The 23,216-nt window shown below is 31.3% G+C and overlaps 1 protein-coding gene across 1 annotated transcript; it reads right to left on the reverse strand.

The window, feature by feature from the left end:
• Positions 1-7,667: 7,667 nt before the first annotated feature.
• LOC135134215 (protein glass-like) lies at positions 7,668-22,572 on the reverse strand. The gene is made up of 5 exons (XM_064062845.1): positions 22,498-22,572; positions 14,743-15,002; positions 14,359-14,671; positions 14,063-14,303; positions 7,668-8,094 (listed from the first exon to the last, which is right to left on the reverse strand). Exons 2-5 carry the CDS (start codon positions 14,961-14,963, stop codon positions 7,682-7,684), a joined length of 1,188 nt encoding a protein of 395 aa, XP_063918915.1. The 5' UTR covers positions 14,964-15,002; positions 22,498-22,572; the 3' UTR covers positions 7,668-7,681.
• Between the last annotated feature and the right edge of the window lie 644 nt (positions 22,573-23,216).

The raw sequence follows: 23,216 nt of genomic DNA on the forward strand, positions 1-23,216 counted from the left end.
TGTGGTGGTATTTTGTTTAATTATGATGCATTTTTATCCTGGACTCAAAAATATTTGGATTTAGAGTTGATTATGACTCTGAATTTGTCTTCCTGGTTCCTCCCGTCAAAACATAAAGATAATAATAATACAGTATTTTACAGTCACTTTTGAAAATTTGACTTTAAGGGAATTTAAAACACATCTTAAAATTCGCAAAATTTATAAAAAGTGGACACAACTGTGAATTATTATTTTTCTGAAAATTGTTTCTATTTCAAACAAGTATTAAAAAATTGGGCCTTTTTCGACAGTTAATTACACAGTTTTTTTTTTAATTTTCACTCTTTTCTTTCAAATATTGATGAAACACCGAATTTTTTGTTTCCATCTAAAATTTAAACAAGATTTTTTTACAAAAAATATATGTGTATTGATTTTTTCTGCGTGATGAAGGTTCTGTATACCGAAAAAAATGTGGCAGTGATCTACAAATAAATTATTTTGGAATTAAAACTACATCTATTTATAAATTAATGATGAATATCCAATGATTCCTCAATTTAAATATCGAAGAAATTAAAAATACGGCTTAGGAAATTTTTGGAAAAAATGATATATTTTGTACTAATCTTTTTTTAGATCTGGTTATCATTGTTTTAAAGAAGGTGATTTTTTTTAAACGGCCTATAACTTTTTTGACATTGTGCAACCACTTAGTCACTATTCCCAATGTGTGGTGGTATTTTGTTTAATTATGATGCATTTTTATCCTGGACTCAAAAATATTTTGATTTAGAGTTGATTATGACTGGGAATTTGACTTCCTGGTCCCTCCCGTCAAAACATAAAATAATAATAATACAGTATTTTACAGTCACTTTTGAAAATTTGACTTTAAGAAAATTTAAAACACGTCTTAAAATTCGCAAAATTTATAAAAAGTGGACACAACTGTGAATTATTATTTTTCTGAAAATTGTTTCTATTTCAAACAAGTATTAAAAAATTGGGCCTTTTTCGACAGTTAATTACACAGTTTTTTTTTTAATTTTCACTCTTTTCTTTCAAATGTTGATGAAACACCGAATTTTTTGTTTCCATCTAAAATTTAAACAAAATTTTTTACAAAAAATATATGTATATTGAGTACTTCTGCGTGATGAAGGTTCTGTATACCGAAAAAAGTGTAGCAGTGATCTACAAATACATTATTTTGGAATTAAAACTACATTTATTTATAAATTAATGATGAAGCTCGAACGATTCCTCAATTTAAATATTGAAGAAATTAAAAATATGGCTTAGGAAAATTTTGTAAAAATTATATATTTTGTATTAATGTTTTTTCTAAATCTGGTTATCATTACTTTAAAGACGACGAATTTTTTAATCGTCCTATAAATTTTTTGACATTGTGCAATCACTTAGTCACCATTCCCAGTGTGTGGTGGTATATTTTTTAAATTATGATGGATTTTTATCCTGTACTCAAAAATATTTTGATTTAGAGTTGATTATGACTCTGAATTTGGCTTCCAGGTCCCTCCTGTCAAAACATAAAAATAATAATAATACAGTATTTTACAGTCACTTCTGAAAATTTGACTTTAAGAAAATTTAAAACACGTCTTAAAATTCGCAAAATTATGAAAACTGGACACAACTGTGAATTATTATTTTTCTGAAAATTATTTCTATTTCAAACAAGTATTAAAAAATTTGGCCTTTTTCGACAGTTAATTAAACAGTATTTTTTTTAATTTTCATTCTTTTCTTTCAAATGTTGATGAAACACCGAATTTTTTGTTTCCATCTAAAATTTAAACAAAATTTTTTTACAAAAAATATGTGTATTGAGTTCTTCTGCGTGATGAAGGTTCTGTATACCGAAAAAAAGTGTAGCAATGATCTACAAATAAATTATTTTGGAATTAAAACTACATTTATTTATAATTAATGATGAAGATCCACTGATTCCTCAATCTAAATATCGAAGAAATTAAAAATATGGCTTAGGAAAATTTTGTAAAAATTATATATTTTGTATTAATCTTTTTTTAAATCTGGTTATCATTGCGTTAAAAAGGCGATTTTTTTAATCGTCCTATACATTTTTTGACATTGTGCAATCACTTACTCACCATTACCAATGTGTGGTGGTATTTTTTTAAATTATGATGCATTTTATCCTGGACTCAAAAATATTTTGATTTAGAGTTGATTATGACTCTGAATTTGTCTTCCTGGTTCCTCCCGTCAAAACATAAAGATAATAATAATACAGTATTTTACAGTCACTTTTGAAAATTTGACTTTAAGAAAATTTAAAACACATCTTAAAATTCGCAAAATTTATAAACACTGGACACAACTGTGAATTATTATTTTTCTGAAAATTATTTCTATTTCAAACAAGTATTAAAAAATTTGGCCTTTTTCGACAGTTAATTAAACAGTATTTTTTTTTAATTTTCATTCTTTTCTTTCAAATGTTGATGGAACACCGAATTTTTTGTTTCCATCTAAAATTTAAACAAGATTTTTTTACAAAAAACATATGTGTATTGATTTTTTCTGCGTGATGAAGGTTCTGTATACCGAAAAAAATGTGGCAGTAACCTACAAATAAATTATTTTGGAATTAAAACTACATCTATTTATAAATTAATGATGAAAATCCAATGATTCCTCAATTTAAATATTGAAGAAATTAAAAATATGGCTTAGGAAAATTTTGTAAAAATTATATATTTTGTATTAATCTTTTTTTAAATCTGGTTATCATTGCTTTAAAGAGGCGATTTTTTTTTATCGTCCTATAAATTTTTTGACATTGTGCAATCACTTAGTCACCATTCCCAGTGTGTGGTGGTATTTTTTTTAAATTATGATGCATTTTTATCCTGGACTCAAAAATATTTTGATTTAGAGTTGATTATGACTCTGCATTTGGCTTCCTGGTCCCTCCCGTCAAAACATAAAAATAATAATAATACAGTATTTTACAGTCACTTCTGAAAATTTGACTTTAAGAAAATTTAACACACGTCTTAAAATTCGCAAAATTTATAAAAAGTGGACACAACTGTGAATTATTATTTTTCTGAAAATTGATTCTATTTCAAACAAGTATTAAAAAATTGGGCCTTTTTCGACAGTTAATTACACAGTTTTTTTTTTAATTTTCACTCTTTTCTTTCAAATATTGATGAAACACCGAATTTTTTGTTTCCATCTAAAATTTAAAGAAGATTTTTTTACAAAAAATATATGTGTATTGATTTTTTCTGCGTGATGAAGGTTCTGTATACCGAAAAAAATGTGGCAGTGATCTACAAATAAATTATTTTGGAATTAAAACTACATTTATTTATAAATTAATAATGAAGCTCCAATGATTCCTCAATTTAAATATCGAAGAAATTAAAAATGTGGCTTAGGTAAATTTTGTAAAAATTATATATTTCGTATTAATCTTTTTTTAAATCTGGTTATCATTGCTTTAAAGAAGGCGATTTTTTTTAATCGTCCCATAAATTTTTTGAAATTGTGCAATCACTTAGTCACCATTTCCAGTGTGTGATGGTATTTTTTTTAATTATGATGCATTTTTATCCTGGACTCAAAAATATTTTGATTTAGAGTTGATTATGACTCTGAATTTGTCTTCCTGGTTCCTCCCGTCAAAACATAAAGATAATAATAATACAGTATTTTACAGTCACTTTTGAAAATTTGACTTTAAGTAAATTTAAAACACATCTTAAAATTCGCAAAATTTATAAAAACTGGACACAACTGTGAATTATTATTTTTCTGAAAATTATTTCTATTTCAAACAAGTATTAAAAAATTTGGCCTTTTTCGACAGTTAATTAAACAGTATTTTTTTTAATTTTCATTCTTTTCTTTCAAATGTTGATGAAACACCGAATTTTTTGTTTCCATCTAAAATTTAAACAAATTTTTTTACAAAAAATATATGTGTATTGATTTTTTCTGCGTGATGAAGGTTCTGTATACCGAAAAAAATGTGGCAGTGATCTACAAATAAATTATTTTGGAATTAAAACTACATCTATTTATAAATTAATGATGAATATCCAATGATTCCTCAATTTAAATATCGAAGAAATTAAAAATACGGCTTAGGAAATTTTTGGAAAAAATGATATATTTTGTACTAATCTTTTTTTAGATCTGGTTATCATTGTTTTAAAGAAGGTGATTTTTTTTAATCGGCCTATAACTTTTTTGACATTGTGCAACCACTTAGTCACTATTCCCAATGTGTGGTGGTATTTTGTTTAATTATGATGCATTTTTATCCTGGACTCAAAAATATTTTGATTTAGAGTTGATTATGACTCTGAATTTGTCTTCCTGGTTCCTCCCGTCAAAACATAAAGATAATAATAATACAGTATTTTACAGTCACTTTTGAAAATTTGACTTTAAGTAAATTTAAAACACATCTTAAAATTCGCAAAATTTATAAAAACTGGACACAACTGTGAATTATTATTTTTCTGAAAATTATTTCTATTTCAAACAAGTATTAAAAAATTTGGCCTTTTTCGACAGTTAATTAAACAGTATTTTTTTTAATTTTCATTCTTTTCTTTCAAATGTTGATGAAACACCGAATTTTTTGTTTCCATCTAAAATTTAAACAAATTTTTTTACAAAAAATATATGTGTATTGATTTTTTCTGCGTGATGAAGGTTCTGTATACCGAAAAAAATGTGGCAGTGATCTACAAATAAATTATTTTGGAATTAAAACTACATCTATTTATAAATTAATGATGAATATCCAATGATTCCTCAATTTAAATATCGAAGAAATTAAAAATACGGCTTAGGAAATTTTTGGAAAAAATGATATATTTTGTACTAATCTTTTTTTAGATCTGGTTATCATTGTTTTAAAGAAGGTGATTTTTTTTAATCGGCCTATAACTTTTTTGACATTGTGCAACCACTTAGTCACTATTCCCAATGTGTGGTGGTATTTTGTTTAATTATGATGCATTTTTATCCTGGACTCAAAAATATTTTGATTTAGAGTTGATTATGACTCTGAATTTGTCTTCCTGGTTCCTCCCGTCAAAACATAAAGATAATAATAATACAGTATTTTACAGTCACTTTTGAAAATTTGACTTTAAGTAAACTTAAAACACATCTTAAAATTCGCAAAATTTATAAAAACTGGACACAACTGTGAATTATTATTTTTCTGAAAATTATTTCTATTTCAAACAAGTATTAAAAAATTTGGCCTTTTTCGACAGTTAATTAAACAGTATTTTTTTTAATTTTCATTCTTTTCTTTCAAATGTTGATGAAACACCGAATTTTTTGTTTCCATCTAAAATTTAAACAAATTTTTTTACAAAAAATATATGTGTATTGATTTTTTCTGCGTGATGAAGGTTCTGTATACCGAAAAAAATGTGGCAGTGATCTACAAATAAATTATTTTGGAATTAAAACTACATCTATTTATAAATTAATGATGAATATCCAATGATTCCTCAATTTAAATATCGAAGAAATTAAAAATACGGCTTAGGAAATTTTTGGAAAAAATGATATATTTTGTACTAATCTTTTTTTAGATCTGGTTATCATTGTTTTAAAGAAGGTGATTTTTTTTAATCGGCCTATAACTTTTTTGACATTGTGCAACCACTTAGTCACTATTCCCAATGTGTGGTGGTATTTTGTTTAATTATGATGCATTTTTATCCTGGACTCAAAAATATTTTGATTTAGAGTTGATTATGACTCGGAATTTGGCTTCCTGGTCCCTCCCGTCAAAACATAAAATAATAATAATACAGTATTTTACAGTCACTTTTGAAAATTTGACTTTAAGAAAATTTAAAACACGTCTTAAAATTCGCAAAATTTATAAAAAGTGGACACAACTGTGAATTATTATTTTTCTGAAAATTGTTTCTATTTCAAACAAGTATTAAAAAATTGGGCCTTTTTCGACAGTTAATTACACAGTTTTTTTTTTAATTTTCACTCTTTTCTTTCAAATATTGAAAAAACACCGAATTTTTTTTTCCATCTAAAATTTAAACAAGATTTTTTTACAAAAAATATATGTGTATTGATATTTTCTGCGTGATGAAGGTTCTGTATACCGAAAAAAATGTGGCAGTGATCTACAAATAAATTATTTTGGAATTAAAACTACATTTATTTTTAAATTAATGATGAAGCTCCAATGATTCCTCAATTTAAATATCGAAGAAATTAAAAATACGGCTTAGGAAATTTTTGGAAAAAATGATATATTTTGTATTAATCTTCTTTTAAATCTGGTTATCATTGTTTTAAAGAAGGTGATTTTTTTTTAATCGGCCTATAAATTTTTTGACATTGTGCAATCACTTAGTCACCATTTCCAGTGTGTGATGGTATTTTTTTTAATTATGATGCATTTTTATTCTGGACTCAAAAATATTTTGATTTAGAGTTTAATATGACTCTGAATTTGGCTTCCTGGTCCCTCCTGTCAAAACATAAAGATGATAATAATAATACAGTATTTTACAGTCACTTTTGAAAATTTGGCTTTAAGAAAATTTAAAACACGTCTTAAAATTTGCAAAATTTATAAAAAGTGGACACAACTGTGAATTATTATTTTTCTGAAAGTTGTTTCTGTTTCAGTCAAATATTAAAAAATCTGGCCTTTTTCGACAGTTAATTAAACACTAGTTTTTTATTTGCATTCTTTTCTTTCAAATGTTGATGAAACACTGATTTTTTTATTTTCATCTCAAATTCAAAAAAGATTTTTTTACAACAAAATAGTGATGAACAACTAAATTATTTTGGAACCAAAAATACAGTGCAATATTTACTTATAAATTGTGGTTTCGCAAATTAAAAAAAAATATAATCTTTTTTTAAACCATCGTAATTTGTTTAATCGTGCTATAAATTTTTTAGCGTTTTAAGAATTTACTACCAGATTATATTGTTAGTTATTTGTCACTCAGTTCGTTTTTGTGTGATTATTTCACCTACCGTCGACTGTATTTAAACTTTTTGCGTTCTTTTTCACCGTAAAATAATCTAGTCATGACGCATTCAAATGCATAATACATGAACATAATTCTTGATAATAATTATTATTAATTCCACTTTAAATAAAAATGTCGTTAAATAAACAAACGGAAAATTTTGCATTTTTAAACATTACCTTGTCATACATAAATCCCGGAATATTAAAAAGATAAACGCTTGATCCGGTGAATGTTTAAACAGACTTGTTCTAAAATAAATCTCTTATTTTTTGGAGAGGTGTTTGCTTATTTAAGCAACACTTAATTAAAACCAACAACAACATTAATTGTGCAAGTGCTCCTGGAACCCTATCTCTAAATTCCATCAAACAAACTCAACAACACAACATCGTTATCATTTGTGGTCAAAACGCTCAACTCCCAACTGCGCCGATTAACCAATCACTCTAATCGGCGCACTTGGACCACGCTCTTATACTACATCCGCTTGTGGAGAAAATGATTAATCACCCACTAATTACCCTGTAAAGGGCGCACTTTCAACCGATTACTCAACCTCTCTGCGCAGTTTGATCTCGCCCCCGACCCCACCTCTCGGTGACCCCGCCCTCTCATCAAATGAACCCTCCGAACCCCAAGAGTCCCTGTCATGGGGGCATCATGTTCGTGGCGCCGTGCACTCGCATATGCCTGTTTAGGTTTCCGCTTTGACTAAACCTCAGAAGACACAGTTTGCATTCGTAGGGTTTTTCTCCGCTGTGTATCCTGAGGTGTTTGGTCAGGGTGCTGCTGTCGGAGAAGGCTTTCTTGCACAGTCTGCATCGGTAGGGTCTTTCTCCGGAGTGGGTTCGCATGTGTGTCGTCACGGAGGAGCTTTGTGAGAAGCGGCGGTCGCAGACCGGGCACCGGAAGGGCTTTTCTCCGGAGTGGGTCCGGACGTGCGCCGTCAGGTTGGCGGCCTGAGAGAAGGACTTGTTGCAGTCGATGCAGCGGTAGGGCTTCTCGCCGGAGTGGGTGCGGAGGTGGGTTTTCAGCGTGCTGGGGCGGGCGTAGCTTTTGCCTGAAAGTAAAAATTGAAACAATGATTATGATGTAACTGAATTTTGAATTTAGGTTTAAAGTTAAAAGAATGTTTACCGAAAAGTGTGCGAAGAAGAGTCGCCAAAGTATATATTTTTGAACTGATTTGGATAGATTTTTAAATTATGAATATAACAACACAAAACAATGGCGTTTACACAATTTCGATGTTTGTTTCTATTCTCAAGAGTCAAGATATAAAAAGGCCACGGAATTTTATCTGGGACACCTGTGTACATATTAAAGTGCATAATTTCGAGTTTTTTATTTTCTATGGTCAATTTTCAAATTTTTTTGCCCAGTTTGGATTTTTTTTTTAATCTGAATGTCTACAGTATAAAATAAGGACCAATTACAATTACAGAAGTATATTATTTTCTAGAATTTACGATTTACCTAACAAAATTTTAATAACTTCATTAATTTGTTTTAAAAAAATATATACCTAAAGTTATTTACACGGAACTTTCCCTGTTCCAAAGGCACAATCACTTAGAAGGGCAATTTTTTATGATAATGTCTATATGTTAAAATAATACTATTTCTAGAATTTGGAAATATGTATTAGAAAAATGATTTTTTATTTAATCATCAAAATTCAATAATTTTATTAGTTCGTGAGAGGATTAACCGATTTTTCATGTTTTTCGATTCTTTCAAAACTTTTTAAAGACATGAAAAATCCATAAAAATTCTGGGATTTCGATCTCGACGTACTGTTTTCAAAAATATCACATATTTATGGTTCTGGAGCAAGATTTTCGAAATATTCGTTTTGAAGATCAATCTTTTTAAAAATCCAAAATTTTCGTACATATTTCACTGGGCGATTCGATTTCGAAAGAAATAAGGCCAAAAGTAATTTCTGGGGGTCAAAGTCTACAAAAAAACTCTCTTAAAGCAATTTTCAAAGGTCGAAATACTTACAATTTCGTAAGTCAAAAATTCAACTTTTGACAAAGTTGCTCAAAAACTCGTAAAACATTATAAGGTATAGATTTTGACGACTTAACTCAAAAAATTTAGTATTTTGACCGTTTCGATTTGCATAATGTTTGCTCTGAAAATCCAATTTTCAAAACTCTTAAAAATTTTGTTTTTTTTAAGTTCCCTAAAAATCTGTAAAGAATTCTGGAATGTGGATTTTAACGAACTGAATCGAAAAAGATAGGGCTTTAAGATCGGTTCGAACAAAGATTGAAAAATTTGGCATGTTTCGTGTTTTGCAATTTTTTCCAAAAATTTTTAAAGTAACTTCCGATAATCGAAATCTTTAAAATAAATTCTGTACGTAATTTTCGAAGGTTCTCGAAAAAGAGTCAAAAATTTCATCTGGGTGGGGGGCGGGCATACGGAAAAAAATTAATCTTTTGAAAAAGTTATCCAAAAATCCAAAGAAAATTTTACAATTTAGATCTCGACGTGCCGATTCCAGAAATAAAGCATGTCTATAGTCCTTAAGCAAGATTTTCAAAATACTCGGTTTCAAAGTCTTTTAAAAATCCAAAAAATTGCCAAGTTTCACTGGACGATTATGAGAAAATGGTAAGGGTTTTTGAATAAATGGAAATCTACAAAAAAGCTTCTTTAGACAATTTTCGAAGGTCGAAATACCTACTGTCGAAAATTCCGATTTTGAAAAAGTTGCCCAAAAATTCGTAAAAAATTCTAAAATATAGATTTTGACTCCTTATAACTCAAAAAAATTAGCGTTTTGATTGTCTTGATTTGCAAACTCTTTGCTCTGAAAACCAAATTTTAAAAATTTTAAAAATTTTGTTTTTTTTAAGTTACCTAAAAATCTATAAAGAATTCTGGAATGTGGATTTTAACGACCCGATTCGAAAAAGATAGGGTTTTAAGATCGGTTCGAACAAAGATTGAAAAAATTGACATGTTTCGTGTTTTGCAATTTTTTCAAAAATTTTCGAAAATAACTTCTGGAAATCGAAATCTTTAAAATAAATTCTGTGCGTAATTTTCGAAGGTTCCCGAAAAAGAGTCAAAAATTTCGTCTGGGTGGGGGCAGCTATACGGAAAAAAATTAATATTTTGAAAAAGTTATCCAAAAATCCAAAGAAAATTTTACAATTTAGATCTCGACGTGCCGATTCCAGAAATATAGCATGTTTATAGCCCTAAAGCAAGATTTTCAAAATACTCGGTTTCAAAGTCTTTTAAAAATCCAAAAAATTGCTAAGTTTCATTGGACGATTATAAGAAAATGGTACTGGTTTTTGGAAAAATGGGAATCTACAAAAAAGTTTCTTTAGGCAATTTTAGAAGGTCGAAATAGCTACTGTCGAAAATTCCGATTTTGAAAAAGTTCTCCAAAAATTCGTAAAAAATTTTAAAATATAGATTTTGACTACTTATAACTCAAAAAAATTAGCGTTTTGATTGTCTTGATTTGCAAACTCTTTGCTCTGAAAACCAAATTTTCAAAATCTTAAATATTTTGTTTTTATTAAGTTACCTAAAAATCTGTTAAGAATTCTGCAATGTGGATTGTAACGAGCTGATTCGAAAAAAATAGGGTTTTAAGATCGGTTCGAACAAAGATTGAAAAATTTGGCATGTTTCGTGTTTTGCAATTTTTTCAAAAATTTTCGAAAATAACTTCCGGAAATCGAAATCTTTAAAATAAATTCTATAGTTAATTTTCGAAGATTCCCGAAAAAGAGTAAAAAATTTCATCTGGGTGGGGGGCGGGCATACGGAAAAAAAAATCTTTTGAAAAAGTTATCCAAAAATCCAAAGAAAATTTTACAATTTAGATCTCGACGTGCCGATTCCAGAAATATGGCATGTTTATAGTCCTAAAGCAAGATTTTCAAAGTACTCGGTTTCAAAGTCTCTTAAATATCCAAAAAATTGCCAAGATTCACTGGACGATTATGAGAAAATGGTACGGGTTTTTGAAGAAATGGGAATCTACAAAAAAGTTTCTTTAGGCAATTTTCGAAGGTCGAAATACATACTGTCGAAAATTCCGATTTTGAAAAAGTTGCCCAAAAATTCGTAAAAAAATTTAAAACAGATTTTTGACAACTTATAACTCAAAAAAAAATTAGCGTTTTGATTGTCTTGATTTGCAAAATCTGTGTTCTAAAAATCAAATTTTCAAAATCTTAAAAATTTTGTTTTTTTTTTCAAGTCCTAGAAGAAATCTGAGATGTAGATCTTAACGAGCTGATTCGAAAAAAAATAGGTTTTGAAGATCGTTTCGAACAAAGATTGAAAAAATTGCGATGTTTCGTGTTTTTCGGTTGTTTCAAAATGGTAGGAATTTTTGAAAATAAGGTGCTCGAAAAAAAGTCAAAAATTTAACTTCTGAGGGTGGGAATCTACAAAAAACTCTGGTTAGGTAATTTTCGAAGGTGCTCGAAATACGATCGAAAATTTCGTAAGTAAAAATGGAGCTTCTGAAAAAGTTGCCTAAAAATTAGTAAAAATTTCTGGGATATAGATCTTGATGAGTTGACTCAAAAAAAACGCACGGTTTTGACCGTCTGGAACCTAGATTTATAGCAATTTTTGAAGAAATGAAGGCGAAAATAAGTTCTAGAAAAGGAAATCTCTAAAATAAATTCTTTAGATTGTTTTCAAATGTGCTCGAAAAAGCGTAAAAAAATTTATAAGTAGAAAATTGACCTTTTGGAAAAATTCTGTAAAAATCCATTAAAAAATCTACGAGTTAGATTTCGACGTGCTGATTCCAAAAATATAGCATGTTTATGGTCCCGGAACAATATTTACAAAATATACGATTTGAAAATCAATCTTTTTAAAAATCCAAAATTTTCATATTTCACTGGGCGATTTTGGAAAAATGGTATGAGTTTCGAAAGGAATAAGGCCGAATATAACTTATGGGGGTCTAAAACTACAAAAAATTCTCTTTAGGTAATTTTCAAAGGTGTCTGAAAATTTCATAAGTGAAAAATTGAATTTTTGCAAAAGTTGCCCAAAAATTTGTAAAAAATTCTAAGATGTATATCTTAACCAACGGATTAAAAAAAACATAGGGTGTTGATCGTCTCAAACAAAAATTTGCGAAGTATTCGCTCTGAAAATCCATTTTTTTTATCCTAAAAATTGCTATTTTTCGTGTTATTCGAATCTTTCAAAACGGTAGAAATTTTCGAAATAAAAAAATTTACTTCTGGAAATCGAAATCTCTCAAATAAATTCTTTAGATAATTTTCAAAGCTTCTCGAAAAAGCGTCAAAAATTTTGTATAAGTGGGGTGGCAATAAGGAAAAATTGAGCTTTTGGGAAAGTTGTTCGAAAATTTCATAAGTGAAAAATTGAGTTTTTGAAAAAGTTGCCTAAAAATTAGTCAAAAATGTAGATATTAACTAGCTAATTCAAAAAACATAAGGCGTTGACCATCTCAAACCAAGATTTGCGAAGTATTCGCTCTGAAAATCCATTTTTTTATGCTAAAAATTGCTATTTTTCGTGTTATTCGAATCTTTCAAAACGGTAGAAATTTTCGAAATGAAAAAAAATAACTTCTGGAAATCGACATCTCTGAAATAAATTCTTTATATAATTTTCAAACCTTCTCGAAAAAGCGTCAAAAATATTGTATAAGTGGGGTGGCAATATGGAAAAAGTGAGCTTTTGGGAAAGTTGTTCGAAAATTTCAAAAGTGAAAAATTGAGTTTTTGAAAAAGTTGCCTAAAAATTCGTCAAAAATTCTAAGATGTAGATATTAACGAGATGATTCAAAAAACATAGGGTGACCATCTCAAACCAAGATTTGCGAAGTATTCGCTCTGAAAATCCATTTTTTTATGCTAAAAATTGCTATTTTTCGTGTTATTCGAATCTTTCAAAACGGTAGAAATTTTCGAAATGAAAAAAAATAACTTCTGGAAATCGACATCTCTGAAATAAATTCTTTATATAATTTTCAAACCTTCTCGAAAAAGCGTCAAAAATATTGTATAAGTGGGGTGGCAATATGGAAAAAGTGAGCTTTTGGGAAAGTTGTTCGAAAATTTCAAAAGTGAAAAATTGAGTTTTTGAAAAAGTTGCCTAAAAATTCGTCAAAAATTCTAAGATGTAGATATTAACGAGATGATTCAAAAAACATAGGGTGACCATTGTCTCAAACAAAGATCTGCGAAGTATTCGCTCTGAAAATCCTTTTTTTTTTTAATCCTAAAAATTGCTATTTTCGTGTTATTCGAATCTTTCAAAATGGTAGGAATTTTCGAAATCGAAAAAATAACTTCTGGAAATCGACATCTCTAACATAATTTCTTTAGATAATTTTCAAAGCTGCTCGAAAAAGCGTCAAAAATTTTATATAAGTGGGGTGTCGGGGATAAGGAAAAACTGAGCTTTTGGAAAAGTTGTCTAAAAAATAACTGGAGGTCCAAATCTACTAAAAAATCTCTGTGAATAATTTTTGAAGGTGTGTGTTCGAATAAAGTTTACATTTTTAATTTAAAAAAAAAAAGAATTTATGGCATAAAATAACGTTCAGGCATTTCATAGAAATTGCATCATTTTTAGCATAGATACAAGATATGAAAAGCAAGATACATAAAAAGATTAAAGTACGCTTGGAGATTCCCATTATAAAATCTTTACCGCTCGGAAACAATAAATTAATTCCGACAAATATGACTAATAATTACATCAACGAAAAAGATTAACGGATTAAAAAATATAATCCCTCCAGTAATTAAATTAGTTTTTGATATGTATAAAGTAATCTCGACAGTTACTAAGCCGACAATGGAATATTTTTATCGAGGAAATTAATCACGAAACAAAGCTTCCAATCCAATCTCTTGATAAATATTCGATTTTCACGAAAAAATCTCGTGGCTGGATTACCACACCATCACGGTCAACACTACTTGAACCACAAAAGTGTGAAAAGTCAATAATAACAAGGTGAAGGTTCAAACTCGAACAAACAAACTTACCACATATCCTACACACGTTGGGTTTTTGATTATCGTCCTCTATTAAATTTACACTGTGCCTCCTTCGTGGCGACGAAAACGACATAGGAACGGATTTGTACGAAGTCAAGACCGGGGCTTCCTGGGGCGGCCTAAAGTCCGCCGTAAACGAATAAGTTGTGCCTCCATACGAAGGACTCAAGAGTCCTTGCGTCTGGTACGTAGCCGGAGAAGCTCCCTGCGGAGCCGCGTTCCACTGAACCTTCAAAAGCTCTCACTTCAACCAAAACCACCCAACACGTTATCCCGCTATATACCTGAGGACAAGAAATCTCGTTCGTTGGATAACCACTCGTAGGATGATACCCATGCATGGTCATGTTCATGGACACGTTCACCGACATGCTAGGGAACATGGGCGCTTGCTGGGCGAACCCTTGGTCGCACAGCGACCCCGAATACCCCCCCGGCGACAGCAAAACCTGCGGATGGTACAAGTGCTGCTGGTCGTACTTATCCGAAGGACTCTGTCCAGGATGCACCACCGCGTGCTTCAAGGATAATAGCACGTCCGCCATGTCCGAAGTGGGCTGCTTGTATTGCGAATTCTGGTTCTGGAGAGGTTCCGTCCTGGAAACGAAGGATAGGCGATAAAAACGGGGATTTAGAATCCGCTCTTTAGTGCTTTGAAAGGGTCTTACTTGTAGTTGGAGGTAGTGTTGCAAGGCGAGAAGGGAAAAAGGCTGGGCAAGGGCTCGAGGTCCAGAGGTAGAGAAAAAGAGCCCATGTCTTCGCTCCAGCAGGAAGAGAGGTCGTCGGTGCACGAAGAAGACTGCTGGGCTCCGGCGCTAGGGGCGGAATTCCAGTTGCATTCGAGCTGCAGACCGAACTGGGGGTTGTTAGGGACGTAACTGGCATCCATCGTGAAGCTGGAAAAGGACCAAGACGACGACTTGCGCACCTGTTACAAAATAGAAACCGTACAGGAATTAGGGAATGGTCGATTAGCGATTTCGGCATTTTTCAATTTTCAAAATATTTGCGTCTTAAATTGGTTTTTATTTTCTATTTAGATCCTGCGGTGGTCATAGTGAAAGAAATTTTCGTTTTCAGTTGTTATTATTATCATTATTATTATTATTATTGTTATTACACAGCTGGTGGTTCGACAAACAAATTGGGATTGATTATTCGCTTTTTTGCTCATGTGTGTCCAAAAAAATGTGCGTCACACAAAAGGAAGCTCGAAATTTGTTTCCGGAAAATATTTCCCGCAAACTAATATTCCTGTGCCTGCGAAGCCCTACCAAGCCGCCTTTCTATTAATTGGTAGCCATGGCGACAGGCTGAAGGCGGTTTTCCGCCGGGAGCGTGAACAGTTTTTATTTGGCGCATCATCGGTGTTTGGAATTAATCCCGATGCCTTAAAGATTAAGGTATTCGCGTCGAGTGGGTATGCGTTAATGGTGCTGATAACATCGCGTTATAAACAGTTTAGTATCAAAGAGGTCATCACCAGGAGCGTCTATTTCCCATCGTGTCACCTGATAATAATTGATTGCTTTGTTTTTTATGTTGGTCAAATTATTGACCTGCTTTTACTTATATGACGTTGGATTGGGAAATTTTACGATTGTTCCGAGTTTTTTAAATTTCGAGATAATACGTTTATAATCCTTGGTTTTGTGGTATTTTGAGATTATGGCGGAGTTTATGGAGATCGGAGGGGTTTTCGAGGTTTTGTGCACTCGTGCCCATTTTTTTGCAAAACAAGTTATTGTACTGTTGCACTTGGAGTTTTCAGATAATAAGTAAAATTATGATTCATAATTTATATAGATTAGTTTGTCAAGTTTTGACTTTTAAAATTATTGCAGGTGCGTTCGATATAAATCCTTCAGTGTAATTACTGCACAAGCGGGAAAAAAGTAAAAAAATTGTATTATTCCAACCCAAAAGTTACAAATCATACGTTATTATGGACTTACATTATCAAGCTCAGAAAATAAAATAGTTCTAAAAATTGGTTTAAAGCTATTTAGAAAGAGAACGAAAAACAGAATAAAATGCGGTAAACTGAAATATCGATAGTACGAAATTGTAAAAATTTATTTTACTTTCATAAACACTCTGTCCACTAAGACTTACTTTTATTGATACCATAACAAAGCGCCTTCTTTCATCTCTGCACAAAATAGTGTCACAAATTGCTACAAATTTCAAGTAAATTGTAAGAACACGGCAACGTCGCAATTTCGAAAATAAGGCGGATGGGACCACCTGGAAATCGAGAATTTTCCTCCAGTAACCGTGATAGACATGATTCTTTCAAATTACTTCAAAAATAAGATAAGGAATTCGCGAGATTCTTTCAACCTACTTCAAAAATAAAACACAAAGGGTCCCCGGGATTCTTTCAAACCACTTCAAAAACAAAACACAAGCGGTCCCTGAGATTCTTTCAAACTACTTTAAAAACCAGACACATGAGGCCCGCTAGATTCTTTCATATTACGTACTTCAAAATGAAAACACAAGTGGTCCACGAGATTCTTTGAAATTACTTCAGTAACAAGAGAAGGGATCTCAAAAAACAACAACAAGGGTCCCCGAGATTCTTTCAACTTACTTCAAAAACCAAACACAAGGGGCCCCCGAGATTCTTTCATATTGCTTCAAAAAAATACACAGAAATATTTCCCAGATTCTTACAAATTACTTCAAAAGGGAGGCATCATGAATCACGAAAATTTGAGATTATTTGAAATTACTTCAAAAGCAAGACAAGATATTTCCGAAATTCTTTCAAACTACTTCAAAACTCAGATACAAATGGTCCCGAGATTTTTTCAGACCACTTCAAAAATAAAATACAAGTGATTTCTGCGGTTCTTTCAAATTACTTCAAAAACAAGATCCATAGCGATCCCCAAGATTATTTCAAAATACCTTAAAAACAGGACAAGTAATCCCCGAGATTCTTTCAAACTACTTCAAACAAAAGATAATATGTTGGCGAAATTCTTTCAAGCTACTTCAAAAATAAAAAAAAATCGGATCCCCGAGATTCTTTCAAATTACTTCAAAAACAAGATCCACAGTGGGTTTCCAAGATTCTTTCAAACTACTTAAAAAACAAGACAGGATATTCCCGAGATTCTTTCAAGCTACTTCAAAAATAAAATGAAGCGGATCCCCGAGATTCTTTCAAATTACTTCAAAAACAAAATCCACAGGGGTGTCTGAAATTCTTTAAAACTACTTCAAAAACAAGATAAGATATTCTCTAGATTCTTTCAAAAATAAAACAAAACAGATCCCCGAGATTCTTCAAATTACTTCTAAAACAAGATCCAAAGTGAGTCTCCTAGATTCTTTCAAACTACGCAAAAACAAGACAAGTTATTCCCGTGATGCTTTCAAGGTACTTCAAAAATAAAACAAAGCGGATCCCCGAGATTTTTCCAAATTACTTCAAAAATAAAATCCACAGGGATCTCTGAGATTCTTTCAAACTACTTCAAAAACAAGACAAGATATTCCCTAAATTCTTTCAAGCTATTTCAAAACCCCGAGATTCTTTCAAATTACATCAATAACAAGACAAGGGATCTCCAAGATTCTTTCAAACTACTTCAAAAACCAAGCCCAAGAGGTCTCCGAGATTCCTTCATATTGCTTCAAAAACAATACACAGAAATATTTCCAAGATTTTTACAAATTACTTCAAAATCGGAACATCACGGGTCATGGAACTTTGAGATTCTTTCAAACTATTTTAAAAACAAAACACAAGCGATCTCTGGAATTCTTTCAGAAACAAGATCCATTGGGGTCCTTAAGATTATTAGTTCAAATTACCGTAAAAACAAGAAAAGCAATCCCCGAGATTCTTTCAAACTACTTCAAAATTAAAACAAAAGGAGTCCCCGAAATTCTTTCAAACTACTTCAAAAACAAGACAAGATATTTCCGAGATTCTTCCAAATTACTTCAAAAACAAGCTCCACAGAGGGCTCCGAAATTCTTTCAAACTACTTCAAAAACAAGACACGATTTTTCCGAGATTCTTTAAAGCTACTTCAAAAATAAAACAAGGCGGATCTCCGAAATTCTTCCAAATTATCCACAGGGTGTCTCTGAGATTCCTTCTAAAACTACTTCAAAAACAATAAAACAGATTTCCGAGATTTTTTCAAGCTACTTCAAAAATAAAATAAACGGATCCCCGAACTTCTTCCAAATTACTTCAAAAATAAAATGCATAGGGAGTCTCTGAGACTCTTTCAAAGTACTTCAAAAACAAGACAAGATATCCCTAAAATTCTTTCAAGCTACTTCAAAAATAAAACAAATCACATCTCAGAGATTCTTCCAAATTACTTTAAAAACAAGATTCACGGGGGGTCTCCGAGATTCTTTCAAACTATTTCAAAAACAATACAATATATTTCGGAGAATCTTTTAAGCTACTTTAAAAATAAAGTAAAGCGGATCCCCAAGATTCTTGAACTTACTTCAGAAACAAGATCCACAGGGGATCTCCCAGATTTTTTTCGAACTACTTCAAAAACAAAACACAAAGGATCTCAGAGATTCTTTCAAACTACTTCAAAAACAAGACAATATACATATTCCCGAGATTCTTTCAAGCTACTTCAAAAACAAAACAAATCGGAGCCCCAGGTTCTTCCAAATTACTTCAAAAACAAAATCCGCAGGGGTCTCTGAGGTTCTTTCAAATTAAGACATCAAAAAAAGGCAAGATATTCTCGGCATTTTTTCAAGCTACTTTAAAAATAAAATAAAGCGGATCCCCGAGTTCTTCAAATTACGTCAAAAAAAGATCCACAGGGGGTCTCCGAGATTCTTTAAATTACTTTAAAAACAAAATCCACAGGGAGTCTCCAAGATTCTTTCAAACTACTTCGAAAACAAGAGAATATATTGCCGATATTTTTTCAAGCTATGTACTTCAAAAATAAAACAAAGCGGATCGCCGAGATTCTTCAAATCACTTGAAAAACAAGATCTACAGGGGGTCTTCGAGATTCTTCAAATTACTTCAAAAACAAAATCCGCAGAGGGCTCCGAAATTCTTTCAAACGAAGTAGTTGAAAAACAAGACAAGATATTCCCGAGATTCTTTCAAGCTACTCCGAAAATAAAACAAAGCGGATCCCCGAGATTCTTCAAATTACTTCAAAAAAAAAAAAAAGATCCACAGGGAGTCTCCGAGATCCTTTAAATTACTTTAAAAACAAAATCCACAGGGAGTCTCCAAGATTCTTCCAAACTACTTCGAAAACAAGAAAAGATATTCCCGATATTCTTTCAAAATAAAACAAAGCGGATTGCTGAGATTCGTCAAATTACTTCAAAAACAAGATCCACATGGAGTCTCCGAGATTCTTCGAATTACGGCAAAAACAAGATCCACAGGAGGTCTCCGAAATTCTTTCAAACTATGCACTTCAAAAACAAGACAAGTTATTCCCGAAATTTTTCAAGCAACTTCAAAAATAAAACAAAGCGAATCCCTAAGATTCTTCAAATTACTTCAGAAACAAAATCCGCAGAGGGCTCCGAAATTTTTTCAAACTAAGTACTTCAAAAACCGGACAAGATATTCCCGAGATTTTTTCAAGCAACTTCAAAAATAAAACAAAGCGAATCCCAGAGATTCTTCAAATTACTTCAAAAACAAAATCAGCAGAGGGCTCCGAAATTTTTTCAAACTACTTCAAAAACAAAACACAAAGGGCTTCCGAGATTCTTTCAAAACTATTTCAAAACAAGACAAGGTATTCCCGAGATTCTTTCAAGTTACTTCAAAAATAAAACAAAGCGGATCCCCGAAATTCTTCAAATTACTTAAAAAAAAGATCCACAGGGGGTCTCCGAGATTCTTTAAATTACTTTAAAAACAAAATCCACAGGTAGTCTCCAAGATTCTTTCAAACTACTTCGAAAACAAGAGAAGATATTCCCGATATTCTTTCAAGCTACTTCAAAACTAAAACTAAGCGGATTGCTGAGATTCTTCAAATTACTTCAAAAACAAGATCCACAGGGGGTCTCCGAGATTCTTCAAATTACGTTAAAAACACGATCCACAGGAGGTCTCCGAAATTCTTACAAACTACTTCAAAAACAAAACACAAAGGGTCTTCGAGATTCTTTCAAACCACTTCAAAAACAAGACAAAATATTCCCGAGATTTTTCAAGCTACTCCGAAAATAAAACAAAGCGGATCCCCGAGATTCTTCAAATTACTTCAAAAACAAGAGCAACAGGGGGTCTCCGAGAATATTTAAATTACTTTAAAAACAAAATCCACAGGGAGTCTACAAGATTCTTTCAAACTACTTCGAAAACAAGAGAAGATATTCCCGATATTTTTTCAAGCTCTTACTTCAAAAATAAAACAAAGCGGATCGCCGAGATTCTTCAAATTACTTCAAAAACAAAATCCGCACAAAGGACTCCGAAATTCTTTCAAACTACTTCAAAAACAAAACACAAAGGGTCTCCGAGATTCTTTCAAACTACTTCAAAACAAGTCAAGATATTCCCGAAATTCTTTCAAGCTACTTCAAATATAAAACGAATCGGATTCCCGCGATTCTTCCAAATTACTTCAAAATCAAGATCCACAGGGACTGTCCTAGATTGTTTCAAACTACTTCAAAAACAATTCAAGATATTCCCGACATTCTTTCAAGCTACTTCAAAAATAAAACAAAGCGAATCTCTGAGATTCTTCCAAATTGCTTCAAAACTAAGATCCACAAGGGGGTCTCCAAAAATTTTTCAAGCTACTTCAAAAATAATCATCAGGTTTTTATCCATACTTTTTTTCATTTTATAATGTTAACACCAACTAAAAAATTGTTGAGATTGAATGTGACAATAGTGGCTAATTTTGCATTGTTTTCATCTGTTTAACCTAAATCGATATGTTGTTTTCAAAAATGGAAGTCAGTTTTTCATAATGAATTTATTAGATTTTTGAACTTCATAATGTACCTACCGTTGAGTTAGTGCTCCATTTTTTAATCACGCTGTATAGTTATACAGCCAAGAAGAGATCAATCGCAGTATTTATATTGAAAATAATTTTGGTATATGGTCTCCAAAGAACTGTATCTACAACTTCAGTTTTAGACTTATTTGTATGTCCAATAATTAAGGAGATAACAAAGAATTCCGAATTTTGAGAAAATTATGTAAACCGTTTTTTGATTTAACCAAAAAAATAAACTGCTTATTTCACTAATTTTTGAGACACTTTCCCTATAACTAATACAATTTTGACATGACATGAAAAAATTTTCCACTTCTACGCAATATTCTAAATATTTCTAAAATTTCACAATAAGTTTAGGAGTTTCCGAGATTGTCTGTTTAATAAAATCGCCAACGGAAGTCTGTAACGCGAAAAGTAAAAAATAAAAATGAAGTTAGAAATGGAAAAAATTAATTGAGGATAACTAACTGTTATCTGCTTTGACTACAAAGAAAATCGTTCGCTCCCTCACGTGATGCATATCGGTGTTGTAAATTGTGGTATTATGTGCTTGATCTACAAAATCTTACCCACAATAGTGTTCTAATATAAATGTGTGATTAATCGATTACCAAAATTAAAAACAACTTGAAGTGGTTAGTTGTTTCACTAAATAAGGATCTCGAAGCTTACTGAGTGATGGATACGTTCGACAGGATAAAAATTTGTCATGTTGATTTTAATTTACTTAAGTTTTTTTGTAACTACTAGAAATTGCTGAAATACCTGACCACTAATGAGACTTATTTATTTATCTACAGTTTCCCAACTTGTCATACTTACATGTATGCATGCATTGTTTCTCACAGCTAACTTGACATATTTTTTGTTCGGTCTACAAAATGTCGGTGATTAACGTTGTAGTAATTTTCCCAATAAGTTATCAACGACAATTAAAATCAAACAGCTGGTAATGTATATCAAAATTAAACAAAAATTGGAGATTTTGATTGATTGATTAATTTTTTATCAAATCAATGTGATGACGTAAGGTTTTTGTAAATAGTGTAGGACTTCTTGAAAAAAATAAAGATCCAATAATAACATTAAAATTAACAAATAGTTCATTTATCTCTATAAACTAGACCCATTTCGGTGTTTGGATTAGAAAAGGATTAGAAATCACCTAATTTCAAATCTTAAAATAGAAATAAAACATTTTTGCCCTCAAATTCTAAGCTTCCTCCAGCTTAACGTACGTACGTCACCCAAACTAGATAATTTTGTGGAAAATCACCAAACAGCTGAAAAAATCAAAGGATAAAAACATCCCATAAACTTAAGCCGCTCACATAAATTTCCGAGAAACAATACCGATTATCCTAATCTCCACAAATCCACTTCAGATTTCCACAAACAACGAGACAAACACTCAAAAACGCTCACCTTGATACAATTTATTTAACACAAAAAAATCATTTTTACGATTCACATTGAAACCACTTTCGCGCCCGATCATCAGTTCATTACAGTTTATGTATTCAAACTGCTTTAAACAGTAGTATGAGTGACCGATCACCCTATCTGCGTCCAATACTGTCCCCGCGCCCCTTCCTGACGGGGGTGTCTTCTATTATTACATCAACAAGCCACTTGATTTGAGCGAATTATCCGGTGTGGGTCGCATCGAGGACGTGGTGGTAAAACGTAACAGTAAAAATATGCAACCATATATTACAAAATAAATACGCTTTTCCAAAAAAACGGCAAATTTTCATAAACTGACGTTTAAAGCAAAAACAGAAACGACAATTTCGTCGTCAGTGTGACAATTTTAATTTTTTTTTTAACAATGTTCGCAACTATGTTGCTCCTAAAGCGAGTACTGTAAAAGCAACGACAGAAATTAAGTCATGAAGATTTTTTTTTATTGTTTCATTTGAGGATAGTTCCCTGGAAATTATCCATCAGGTATCATTTTTCCTCACTTCCCGTAGTCGAAAAGTCATCGATACCCTCACTCCGCCCGCTCGCCACCTGACAACAACTTAATACATCCCAATAACCATCGATCCGGAAGTCCTTTACATTCCCACCTTCGACATTTCCACAAAACCACCCCACACTTTTATTTTTGGTATTGTTTCAAAATAAAACTATTGTCC

This window comes from Zophobas morio, unplaced genomic scaffold, assembly GCF_036711695.1.
Source record: "Zophobas morio isolate AGI-343-1 ecotype UQ-CSIRO unplaced genomic scaffold, CSIRO_AGI_Zmor_V1 ptg000004l, whole genome shotgun sequence".
NCBI classification, from domain to species: Eukaryota; Metazoa; Arthropoda; class Insecta; order Coleoptera; family Tenebrionidae; genus Zophobas; species Zophobas morio.